Source organism: Heterocephalus glaber, unplaced genomic scaffold, assembly GCF_053883595.1.
Source record: "Heterocephalus glaber isolate CG9 unplaced genomic scaffold, H.glaber_assembly_v1.0 deba00000937, whole genome shotgun sequence".
In the NCBI taxonomy this organism is placed as follows: domain Eukaryota; kingdom Metazoa; phylum Chordata; class Mammalia; order Rodentia; family Bathyergidae; genus Heterocephalus; species Heterocephalus glaber.
Window position 1 is genome coordinate 2,676,671 of NW_028258173.1, and position 12,571 is coordinate 2,689,241.

At 51.6% G+C, this 12,571-nt stretch overlaps 1 protein-coding gene across 10 annotated transcripts in view; it reads left to right on the forward strand.

Annotated features, from left to right (window-relative positions):
* Positions 1-12,571, forward strand: part of Tbc1d16 (TBC1 domain family member 16) — a 70,754-nt gene that overhangs the window by 3,858 nt on the left and 54,325 nt on the right. For 8 of the 10 annotated variants that reach the window (XM_004860870.4, XM_004860874.4, XM_021241298.2 and 5 more), the window contains exon 2: positions 12,082-12,320. In XM_004860870.4, coding sequence (XP_004860927.1) covers positions 12,143-12,320 — 178 coding nt within the window. In that variant the 5' untranslated portion in view covers positions 12,082-12,142. Of the gene's footprint in view, positions 1-7,598; positions 7,620-10,725; positions 10,853-12,081; positions 12,321-12,571 lie in introns of those variants that run through there. The other 2 variants (XM_087208349.1, XM_021241297.2) reach the window with 2 other exon arrangements.

Consider the following 12,571-nt stretch of genomic DNA (forward strand, 5'->3'; position numbering starts at 1 on the left):
CTGTCTTGTTCACTCCTGGCTTCCCGATGACCGACCGCTTGCTTCTAAATATAGGAGGATTCTTTGCTAGTGTCTGAATCGGTCTGCCCCGGGCGGAGAATTCTGGGTAGTAAATGTCTCAGTTCCACCCCCTGTAAATATTTGCTGGAGGAGACCCCAGCCCTTCTACTTCCCCACAAGTGACCAAAGCTCCGGCTGTCTCTGGGCCAGCATCCGTGTGCATGGCTGCCACAGGCCCGCGGGAACCAACATGTGTGGTTAACAAGGCGCCTGCAGCTGTCAGTGGCTCCCGCCAGCACGAAGGCCTGTTCCCAAGGGTGCTGTGCAGGAAGCCAATTGCTGCCCCTTCCAGCCCCGGGCCAAGTCCCCTCTGCTCCCTCCTCGTGGTGCCTGCTGTTTCTGGCGCCTCTCCCTTGCAGACAGCCAGCCCCTGCACTTCAGCCACCTCCAAACTCTCCTGAAGCTGCAGCTGCCTTTACCTCCCGTGTCTGTCCCCTGTGAGCTGCCACAGCTGGGAGTCCGTGGTCCTCAAAGACATCCTACTTTTCCAAGTTGTAGGTTAATGAAAAAGAATGACTCTCTGCGGAGGGCTTTTTGTTTTATGAGCATGTGTGCATTTTTGTTGGAGGTGGGCCAAGCAGTTCTTTCTTTTCCAACTACACAAGAGGCCGTTTCACAAAAGCTTGGCCCTAACTGGAGGTCACCAATGACTTCTGACGGATGGCACAGGGTCCTGTGGGTGCCGTGCCCGATAGGGTGTCAAAGCCGTTCTTTTCCCCTTCCCGGTCGTGGATCGCTCCCTTCTTCTGTGCACCCGAGCCGATGCACAGTCTAGCTCTTGGCTTCCCTCCATCTCTGCGCTGTTTATGCCAGCTGCCAAGCCGGCATTGCTGCCCTCTGTCAACAAAGCAAGGCATTTGGATCCTCGCCGAGCAGGGCGTTCTGGGAGGTGAAGCCGGAGGAGCTGCCCGGAGGTTTGTGTCGTTGAGGACCCACCTTGGTCTCTCTGGGTCTGTGGTGACCGGCACAGGTGCTCTGCGCTGGACTCAGTTAACTCCCAGTCCTTCCTAGAGATGAGAAAGCCAGCTGCCTGTCTCTGCTGCAGGCTTCCGCTGTTGTTAGAACATTTGTGCCTCCGTTGCTTTGCTGGGGGTGGTAAAGATTGTGCTCAAAGTGTCTCTGTCCCTTGATACTCTTCTTTGAAGTCGAAAAGAGCCCCTGGCCGTGGAAGGGGCCCCGGGTGCCCCTGCACTGTGAGTTCTGGGCCTGGGCAGCCTTTTTGAAGTTCGTCATCTACGGGGAGTCATGGCCACCTTCGCACTCTTCTGACCCCAATGGACACCAGGACCCTAAGGTAGAGGCATAACCTGCTCTGCAGTCTTGTGCATGAGGGCACCTCAAGGTCAGGAGTCTATGGATCCAAGGTCATTAGGAGGCTGACCCGTCAGACCACTTGGGCCTGGGAACCAGATGTTCTCTTTGACACCTGGATCTCCTTTGCCTGGCCCTGGCAACTGCCCATTTCCTGCATCCATGCACAAAGCGCCACCCTGTCCTGCTGTTTGAATGCCAGCTTCCTGATCTTGGCCTCATTTAAAAAATAATTCTTACACTTTAATCGCTACTACCCCCACCACCCTGCCAGCCAGGGAGATCATATTTCCTTTTCTTAAAGACTTTGCTGTGTGTGTGTGTGTGTGTGTGTGTGTGTGTGTGTGTGTGTGTGTGTGTATTTGGGATCAAACCCAGGCCCTTTGTAATGAGCTTTATCTCCAGCCCTTTTTTATTTTATTTTTTAAAATTTTGAGACAGAGTCTCGCTAAGTTGTTAAATTGTCCAGACTGGGCCTCAAACCTGTGATTCTGCCTGCCTCAGCCTCCCAAAAGACTTAACTTTTTAAGAACAGTTTTAAGTTCACAACAAATGTGAGTGGATGCATAGATCTCGAATAAGACCCAGCCTCTCACAGGCACAGTTTCTTCATTATCATCGTGCTTCTCAGCCTGGTCCATCTGTAACCTGGATGCGTCCTTGTCAGCTGGAAGCCACGATTCACATTAGGGTGTAAAGGGGCTGGGCATTCTGTGGGTTTGGACAAATATATGACGTGTGTCCAGCACTGCAGCGTCACAGAGTGATTTCATGCCCTACCTCTGCCCTGCCTGTCCATCTGTCCCTCTCTTCTAACTCTTGGGAGCCACTAAACTTTTTTTTTGCAATACTGGGGGTTGAACCAGGGAGCACAGAACTACAGCCCCAGCTATTTAAAAAATTTTTTGTGTGGGATTTAGCTCAGTGGTGCTGTTGCCTGCCTCATAAAGGTCCTAAATTCGATCCCCGGTACCAAAATTTTTCTTTATTTTGAGAGGAGGTCTTTTGAGGTTTCCCAGGCTAGTTTTGAGTTTGCATTCCCCTCCCTGCCTCAGCCTCCCGAGTAGCTGAGATTCCAGGTGTGCACCGCTGTACCCAGGCCACTGTTCTTTTCACTGCCTCCGTAGTTTGTCCTTTCTAGAATGTCACATAAAGGTTGAGTATCCCTTATCTGAAATGCTTGGGCCCAGAATGCTTTGGAGTTCAGATATTTTTGAATTTTGGAATATTTGTATATACATAAAAAGATATCTTGGGGATAGGGCCAAAGTCTACCACAGAATGTATTTCTGTTTCACGTATGTGTTGAATATTCACATGGCCCATGCACTTAGTGCACCTGCATTTTAACTGTGATTGTCACAAGAAGTCAGGTGTGGAATTTTTCACTAGTGAGATCATGTTGGCCCTCAAGAAGATTTGGATTTGGAGCGTTTTGGATTTTAGATTTAGGGATGCTTGAGGTGTGATTGGAATAACACTGTTGTAGGTCGCCTTTCCTATGGGCTTCTTAACAGTACCCACTTAACCTTCCTCCGTGCATTTCTGCGGCATGACAGCCTGGTTCTCCTCAGTGCCACATGATATCCCATTGTCTGGATGGACCGGAGCTTATTTACCTGTTCACTTGTTGCAGGACATATGTGTTGGATCCTTCCAAGTTTTGGCAATTAGCAACAAGTCTACAATAAACATCCGGGTGCAGATTTCTGTTTTGTTGATTTTTTTGAGTAGTTTTAGGTTGACAGAAAAATGAGCAGAAAGTACAAAGAGAACCACACAGCCGCATTCTATCAGTTTTGGTGGTGAGTTAGATTATGGTGAAGGGCACGTTTCAGCAACATTCAGTGCTGCACAGAGCTGTGGGACTGTCACTGTGACCAGTGGCACCGCCGTGGGTCCCCACAGTTGCTTCCCCTTCCAGGCTGGAGCCTGAGCCCCTCCCTGACTGCTGTGGCGGTGGTTCCCCCCGTCCTCAGCACAGGGCCAGGCCCTGTCTCCCTCATCCTCCCTCCTCGTGCCTTCTGCACTCAGGACCCTCTGTGCGGTGGCCTGACCCCCTCCACCCTGTACCCCCACCCAGCACGTGCGGACCTGTCTCCCTGGGGACCTGACTCTCCTCTGAAGGGCTCCCCGGGGCCCTCTGGCTTCTCTTCTATGCAGAGGGGGGACTCTGATGCCCAGCCAGATTCCCTCCTGGACACCACTGCCTTTCTGCTGCCATCCCCTGCCCCGCATACCCCCACAGGGTTGGGGTGAGGAAGAGGCGGGTGCAGAGGGCACCCATGGGGCCCTGCAGACTGCTTTGGGATGCTGGACTTGGGTGAGTGGGTTTCGGCTGCACACAGATTGGTCCCTGTGCCCTTCAGGCCGAGACAGGGCCACCTGCAGTCGTGGGGAGGTTGGGCTGAGCAAGGGTTAGAGCTCTGAAAAACCCACTCTCCCTGAGGGGCCTGCTGTCCTCCCCTCCCTGTCTCCTGCCCCTTCTTATCCCCTCCCAGAGCTGCTGCCCTCCGAGCACAGCCCTGAAGAGCCCCCTGCACATTAGGGCCACCTGACCTGGGGTCGCTTCCCAAGCGGTCTTGGCCAGGTGGCCCTGGGGTCCTCATGGAGAGCTGGACACTGTCCTTTGCATCTGTCCGGCAGCTGCGGGGGAGCCCTGTAACCCTGTGGGTTCACTTCGCCTGCCCTGGTTCTTAGGGACATGTTGAGCTATAGGGCTGTGTCGGGGCGATGGAACCCGCAGGATTTGGGGTGCATGCCGCTGCCCCAGACCAGCATTTGGGTTATGAGGCTGTGCTGTGTGGGAATGCCAGGTGCTGCCTGGGGATCCATTTACTGACCTGAGACATGGGAGCATTGGGCTGGGGAGGGTTCTGCATCTGGAGCCACCTCGAACCCCAGTCCTCCTTAGTCCTGTCCAGGGGCTTGGAGGGGAGGGGAGGACACCCCAGCCTGGAACGCGTCCTTGTCTGTGCAGAAGAGCCCACGAGTGGCTGGCCAGCTGCAGGGGAGAACAGACGGGGCTGATAGTGGCTCGGAGGGAGGGTGTGGGTCACATGAGTGCATACACAGGACCGAGCATTGTGCATAGTATGTTTTGTGCCTGAGTGCGGTGTGCGTGGTGCATGGGTGAGTGGTGACTGCGTGTATGTGGCATGTACTGTGTGTGCACGGGTGTGGTGTGTGTTAGTGTGGTGTGGTGCACCGACAGGCAGCTGGAGGTGGAGCTGGGGACCCGCCTGCTCCGAGGAAGCCCTGCCACCAGTCTGGCTTGATCTGCCTGGCTTGGGGCCGTCATGTGGCCCACAGCAGACAGCAGCAGTTTTTCTCCTGGGGTCTCGTTGCTTTCTTCTGACCTTGCGCGGGGTGGGGAACCCACCTGGGAACCTGGTATACCGTCACTGTCATTAGGGCCCTGCCCACGTGGAGTAGGAACGAAGTTCCCACAGCTAGCACTCCACACTTCAGGACTCGCGTGTCCACAGCTGTTCTGACCCAGAGGTGGCGGGTGGGGTGGCGGCCTGTGACGATGGGTTCCAGCCTGCCTTGAGGAGGAGGCCCCTGGTGAGAACACACGCATGGGCCTTCTGGCTGGTGGCAGCCGTTATGTCTCACACGAGATGGGCTCCAGGGCGGAGTTGCTGCAGGAACTGGAGCACCTGCAGCCAGGTGCCTTTGAGAGCTTGCTGGAGGCCGCTTGGGCCTCGGAAGCTGTGGTATGTGAGCCGGAACTGCCTGCCTCGGGGCTGGAGCCCAAAGACCGTGCACCCTGTGGGCCACCGGCCCAGGGAGGGTGGAAGAGCAAGTGCTGTGCGTCCCGCAATGTGGCTTTTCTGTGCTGTTCCCCGTGGGGTGGGCAGCAGCCTGGAGGGGTTAGCTGCCCACACTGCCCTGCTTCTGGCCGAGCTGGGCCATTCTGGGTTATTCTAATCGGAGCACACTGCTGGTGTGAGGACTGTGGATCATATGTGCGAATGCACACACGTGTCCTGTGTGTGTTAAGGGAGGAGCTCTGAGGGTGGCCAGACCACAGTGGTCTCTGGGCCACAGCTAAGTGTCCACACTTCTCTTTTTCAGTACTGAGGATTGAACCAGGTCCTTCACACCCCAGCCCTTTTTAAAACTTTGACTCAAGATCTCAGTTGCTCCCGCTGGGCTCGAACTTGCAATCCTCCTGCCTCAGCCTCCCAAAGTGCTGGGATTATTGGCATGTGCCCCATGCCCAGTTCTAAGGGCTTTGTCTTTTATTTTTAATGAAATTTTTATATTAAAGAAAATCTCAGCTCTATCAAGCTATAGTCAGCTTACCTGTTTTTAGCATGCAGATAATCAAATAAACAATAAAAGCAGGAAACAGCAATAAAAACAACATAAACACTCACCCATTGAACTGGTTGATACCTTAGTTGACATTTAAGACGTTTTCAGGTAAATGCACACTTTCATTTGGGCTTTTTGAAATATCAGAGGTATTTCATTGGAAATTAAAGCCATAAGAAAAGTAGAACAAAATATAAAGCAATGTTTAATGGATCTCTGTCTTGGGAAGGCCTCTACAATTAAAAAATAATAAAAGAAATAATTGAAGAAAAGTGACCATCACTTGCATAAGAATTTGAAACTTCTGTTCTTCAAAATGGATGGTGCAATTAAAAGATAAACAGCAAATTCGGAAAAAGAGATGAGCAACTGTGCACAGGATGTCACCTTTCTAAGGAAGACCTCTTCCACAGAAATGAGACTTCCAGCACTCTACTGAGACGTCAGCAGTGCACACAGATAATTCACAGGAGGAGCAGAGATGACTAATCAGTATTATGTCATCTGCTCAAGTGCACTGGGCATCAAGTAACCATTTTCCAGTTGCCAAACTGGCAGGTTTAAATCCCCGGTAATGCTGGCACCTGTGCAGAAATCCGCTGGGTACCATATTCGGGGCTTCTGTTTATTCTCCTGGGGAAATGGTCAGGAACCCCAGGAAGTATCCTTTGACATAATGAGCCTGCAGATGATGACTTACATGTAGAGTTATGATTTAGCACCCATTTGGAAACTGAAGGCCCCCAAATGTTGGTTCGGAAATGGTGTGCCCGTGTCTTTCATGTGGCTACTAGGACGGAGGGCGGGCAGTTAAAATGTTCAGCTTTGATAATAAGTGGGCTTCTGTACCAAGTTAACGGAGGCTGGGCCACTCCAACAACAGGCATTTATTTCAGTTCTGGAAACCGGAAGTCCAAGGTTAAGGTGGTAGCAAGGCTGGGAGGGAAGTGGGCTTTGCTTTCCCTCCTTGGCTGGTAGATGGCTGTCTTCGTAGTCACACGGTCCTCTCATTGTGTAGCTGTGTTGGTCTCCAAATTTCCTCCATTTGTAAGGGCTCCAGGCACACTGGATTAGGGCTCATCACAGTGACCTCGTTTTTGTTTTTTTTTTTTTGGTACCGGGGATCAAACTTGGGTCCTTGCACTTGGGCAGCAGGTGGCGAAACCACTGAGCTAAATCCCTGCCCCTCAGTGACCTCATTTTAACTTGATTACTTCTTCAAATAAAGTCGCATTCTGGGGATGAAAATTTCAACACATGAATTTTAGGACACATACTTCAACCCATAACACCTGGGGAAAATGTATTTATCATATATCCGAAAGCAAGCTATGATATAATTGCACTGGCTGCATTTTTAATTCATTCATTTTTAGATAGGACACAGAACATAGTAGAAAATATACACATATTTTTGGATCATGTGGTTTAAAGGGTACTTGGAGTTTGATGGAGACCAGAGGTTGGGAAGCAGGATTAATTTAGGTGAAACAGGTTCACAAAAGAGCAAATAGGTTATACAAATAATAATTCTTACCTAAGAATTATCATAGAGAGCAAGTAACTCTGTCTAATGTTTAACAGACACTCCCTGGTCTGGTCTGTCTAGGACCAGGGAGGGTGTGGGAGGCCCTTGTGCACCGGGTGCCCTGGTAGAGGAGGAGCCAGAACCCTGCACCAGGAGAAAGGGTCCCTGGATTTTCTGCTCCTGAGTGACCGGGTGCTGGCAACCTGTTCTCTCTTTTCCAAAACTGCCCTTCTAGGACACACCTCCTGGGGCTGCAATGGGGCTTCACATTTGTTGGGAAATGGTGTGTTCTGGAATCCCTTTCCAAAATTCCAGCACATTCTTTTGGTTATCCTCAATCGTGGTAACGCATCTTCACTTGATGGAAGCAGCCGAGAGTTGTTGGCAGCCAAGTCTGGTGAGTCACTAAGTCATGGCCACTCGAGCCTTCAAAAGAGTGGCCTGGCCCTGCCTGTGCCTTGGTCACCACAGAGGCCACGGCCGCCACCGAGCGTGAGAATGGTGGCTGGTGGGATCTGAGATGTGTGTAAGTGACACACCAGATTTTAAGACTTTAAGAAGGTGAAATATATCATTAATCATTTTTTCATATTGAGTATGCACTCAAAGGACACTATTTTGAATGCACTGGGTTACAACCCCATGTTTTAAAAATTAATTTCACTTGTTTCTATTTCCTTTTTAAATGGTGATGGCTAGAAAATTGTAAATTGTGCGTGTGGCTTACATTGTATTTTTATCAGGGATGGCCCATCTCAGGAAAAGGGTTCTGTTCTCGTGTATGGCTTATTAACTGACCTTTTAATTCCTCAAGAATTCTTGAATTCTGAAAATTTTGTGGACAACTAAGTTAGAATAAGGCCGTGGCTATTTCAGATGACCAATGGGAAACACCACATGTTCCGATATGTAGGTTGCTGTGTGATTGTTGTTACCGAGGCTCACAACTCAGCCAGGAGCGGACACAAGGCTTCCCAGGGAGGCTGGCCAGGATGTGGAAATTACAGAAATCCAAGCTATAGAATTTCAGTGTCAGACTGTCACTCCCCTTGGCTCCTTGTCTGGGACACTCTGTCTCCAAGGGCAGAACTGCGTGGTCACGAGAGGCATCCAGCCTGGCAGCTGAAAGTCTTGCTACTGGCCCTTGCAGAGTAAGTCTGCTGACCCCTGGACCAAGAGGCAAAATCCATTCTGCAGCCCGACTGGGAGCGTTCGGATGGGGAGAGGCTGCACTGTGGGGGCCCCAGTGGGTGGGGCTCTGGAGGCGAGGTCCAGGGCTGGGCCCCAGCGCCCAGCACAGCACAGCGGTGCCTTGAGTCATAAACTTAATTCATTCCATGATTCTGGAAAAGATGGCCACGTTCATGTTCATGCGGGAAAGATAGCCAGGTTTGTGATCATCACAACAAACAAAATTTGCATGTTTGCAAAGAAAAACAATTTTTCCAGATGCTTCTGCTTGTGCACCAAATTGTTCGCAAACAGAAGCTTTCGTGAATCGAGGTAGCACTGTGTTTGTAAAGGTGATGCTGATGTTGGGGGCCTTGGCAGTGGGGGAGACTGGAGCAGTGAATCTGTTGGTTGAAAGATGCCAGGATGGGACTGGCAGCTCCTGGGCTGCCGAGAGGTTGGTGGAGTGTTATATTTGGGGAGAGCTGGTAGCCATGGAGACAACTGGAAATATACAGGGGGCGCTGAGGGAGTGCGGGTCAGAGGCGGGGCTCCCAGAGAGGCAGGTGGGACTGAAGATCAAGCAGTGAGCCACCTGGACCTGGGACAGTGGCTGTCCCCACTGAGACCCCCCACTCCGCCTCCTGCAGGCCGGGGCTGGTCTTGCTGAGTGAGCTGCCCCTTCCTCCGCCCCAGAGCCTGCCTAGGTGCCGGCAGTAAAAAGATCGGATCTAGGGAGCACTCTCTGTCAGCAGTGGATTTTTGGAAAAGTGTCAAAAATGCAGACAGTTCAAAGAACAATGTGACACACCCCAGACCCCTCCCACCAATCAGTACTCTCTCACGTCGCTTTATGGTGGTAAAGCATGTGTGAAATGTGCCATTTTACCACTGTGCCACCGTCACTGCCGTTTCCAGGACCTTTCACCTTCCCCAGACTCAGACTCCATACCCAAACCTAAGCCCCTGTGCCTCGAACCCCGGCCCTGGCGACCACCTGTCCGCTTTCTGTCTCTGACTCCGACTAGTCCAGGGTCTTCCTAGAAGCGGTCATGTGATACTGTATCTGTCTTTTGTGTCTGGCTTGCAGTTGCCCACTACCTTTCCATCAAGGATGGGCCCTGGTCTGCTGGTGACTCCACGAGAGTCTCTTGCCTCATGGTGATGTAGTTGGCTTTGTTAGTGTCAGGACACTGGTGTTTGCACAGTGACGGAATTGCCTAGTGACAGGTTTCTCCGAATGCATCCCTGCTGTTAAGCAACACATGCCTATCCCCGAGGTGTCATCCTCAGGGTCCATTGACATTGTACCATGCGTATCTTAGTTACTTTCTGTTGCTGAAACAATATACTGGACACCTACAAGTTAAAGGAGGAGAGGCTTATTTTGGCTCAGACTTTATAGAGGTTTTAGTTTATGGTCAGCTGGCTCCAAGGCAGGTTGCCTCAGCAGAGGGGAAATGGTCCATGGCAGGGCAGGCAGGAAGCAGTGAGCTGCCTTCTTTCCCTTTTTATTCCATTCAGGGTACAAGCCTGTTGCTTGGTGCCACCTACACCCAGGTTGGGCCTTCCCTCTTCACTAAGTCCGTCATCCACACCAAGAACTGTGCTAAACCAATCAGGACTAATCCAGTACCACCCACCCATGATCCGTACCACACACCCGTGATCCAGCCACTCCCCAAAGCCCCACTGATGAGCAGCGAAACTTGGGGAGGACATCTAGATAGAAGCCATAACAGTGTGTCAGAATGTTCTTGTTGAACGTTGAGTATAATCCATGTACCATGTTTGGCTTCCCCACCCACAGTCCATAATGTTATTTTGGCTTCAAGACTTTTTCTTGAAGAGATAAGGTGGAAGCCCCTTTTGTGGGGTGGTCCCACCCCAGCCACTCCCCTGAACACTCTTATGAAGCTGGTCCGCACCTGCCCAGCGTGTGCCTGTCCCAGACACTCATAATTCACAACCAGGATGCAGTTCAGCTGCATACTCATCTCCTCATGTGCACAGAGGGCCTTGTGCCTCGGGCGTTCCATGGCTCGGCTTGGTGTGTGTGTTTGTGAGCATCATCCATGTGCATACCTCTGATTGGTTCTCAGAGTCGTTGCCCAGATCTATGTTATTTCTGGCTTCTGTAGGTGCAGACTGGCTGATGAACACCCTCATGGTTGGCTCCTTGTGGAGAGGGGCAGGGTTTCTACTCAAGACTCTTCCAAATTACTTTATATGTACACTGTAGTACATGAGACTTCTCAGAAAAAAAAAATTTTTTTTAATTGAAAAAAGAAAATATTGTAAGTTAGGAATGCATTTAGTCCACTTCATCTACCCAACAGCAGCTGCCACTGCCAGGCATCTTGAGAGAGTATCCTGTCGAAGATTACTAGCTGGGAAAAGACCTGAGTTCAAATCAGAACACACGCTGCTCTTCCAGTTCTGTGAAGTCAACCATTGCAGGTCAGGCGTTGGGAGTGGAGATGCACATGTGCGTCCGGGTTGCTGACTCCCAGGGCCCCTGCAAAGCAGAAGCTCCCCGACCCAGCACCACGCCCCACTGCACTCAGCACACAGGGACATTTTCTCTTCTTTCTCTTCTTTATCCTCGTGTGCTGGTCTCAACCCACTGAATTGATTTCGGCATCCACTATCGGGAGGGCTGTAACCTGCACTTTGAAAAACCATCCCAGGGCATTTCCTGAAAGTCTCAAGGGGACCAGATCTACCAGATCCAATCACTGGCCCCACTGCCACCACCCCAGAGTGCTGCAAAGCCCGCGCAAGCGCCTTATCCTCTGTACCCCTGGAACCATCAGTGAGACTCTCTTTCCATGGTATCAGTTCCTTGGTTTTCTTTCTGTGTGACTTGCCCATTTTCTCTATTAAGATTTTGACTCTTTTTAGAGAGACTTCATAGGAGTTCTTTATATATTCTCCATACCGTTCCTTTTTTTTTTTTAATCCTTTCTTTATATATTCTGGATACTGATTCTCTTGTTTCCAGTGGTGTTTTTTTATTTTTTTTCTTTTTGTACCAGGGATTGAACTCAGGACCTTGTGCTTTCGAAGCAGGTGGTGGAACCACTGAGCTAAATCCCCAGCCCTGTGGTGTTTTGTGGGGTTTTTTTGTTTTTGTTTTTTTAATGAATCGTACGGTCCTTCAAATATTTGTGGCACCATGGGCATCGGGATGCCAGGGAAGACTCCAGATGGGCAGGAGGAGGCTGGGAAGCATGAGGAGGGGTACAAGTTCCAGAAGGAAGGGTGTGGTCCTGATCCCAGTGAGAACCAGGAAGAGGAATCTCTGCGGGTTGATGAGATTGCTCCTTGGGAACAGGTTCACCCCAGCCTGGTGGCTTTCAGAGGAGACAGCTTTGTTCCCAGAGGATGCTTGGTAATGTCTGGAGACATCTTCAGTTATATTGGGAAGGGAGATGTCAGTGCCACATGGTGGACCGAGCCCAGGGATGCTGCTTCAACATCCTGCAGCACACGGGATGCCCTGGGAAGAGCAAGCAGCTGAGGTGGAGCCGAGCACCCCACGAACAGCGTTGCGCTGGCGGGGCCTGTTCCATGGTTAACCGGCATCCCTGGGGTGTCTGCTGGTGCGAGGCGGGGCACAGCCCTGGGGACTCTTGGGGCATGTGCACGACCTTGTCCACCGATGCATCCCCGCTCTCCTCCCCCAGGTGGTCGTGACGAGCCCTGCCTGGGCCGCAGAGTGCAGAGGATGGAAACACGCACCCAGCAATGTCTCTGGGCCGCCTCCTTCGCCGCGCCTCCTCCAAAGCCTCGGACCTCCTGACCCTCACCCCCAGTGGCAGTGGTGGGTCCCCCTCTGTCCTGGATGGAGAGATCATCTATTCCAAGAACAATGTCTGTGTGCACCCGCCCGAGGGGCTGCAGGGCCTGGGGGAGCATCACCCAGGTGAGCGGAGGAGGGGAGGCCCCAGAGTACAGGCCGGGGAGGGAGCCCCTGAGGGTACAGAATGAGGGAGGGGAGATCCCGAGGGCCAAGGCCCAGGGATGGGAGGCTGGTTGGGCAGGGATTCTCCCGAAAACACAAGTCTTGTTCTTCCTTCACCCACATGTGGGAATCCGGAACCAGATTTCTCCTCTAGCTTTGCAGGGTGAAGGGGATAGGAGGAGCTTTCCAGACTCCCTCTGTGTCACTGCAGC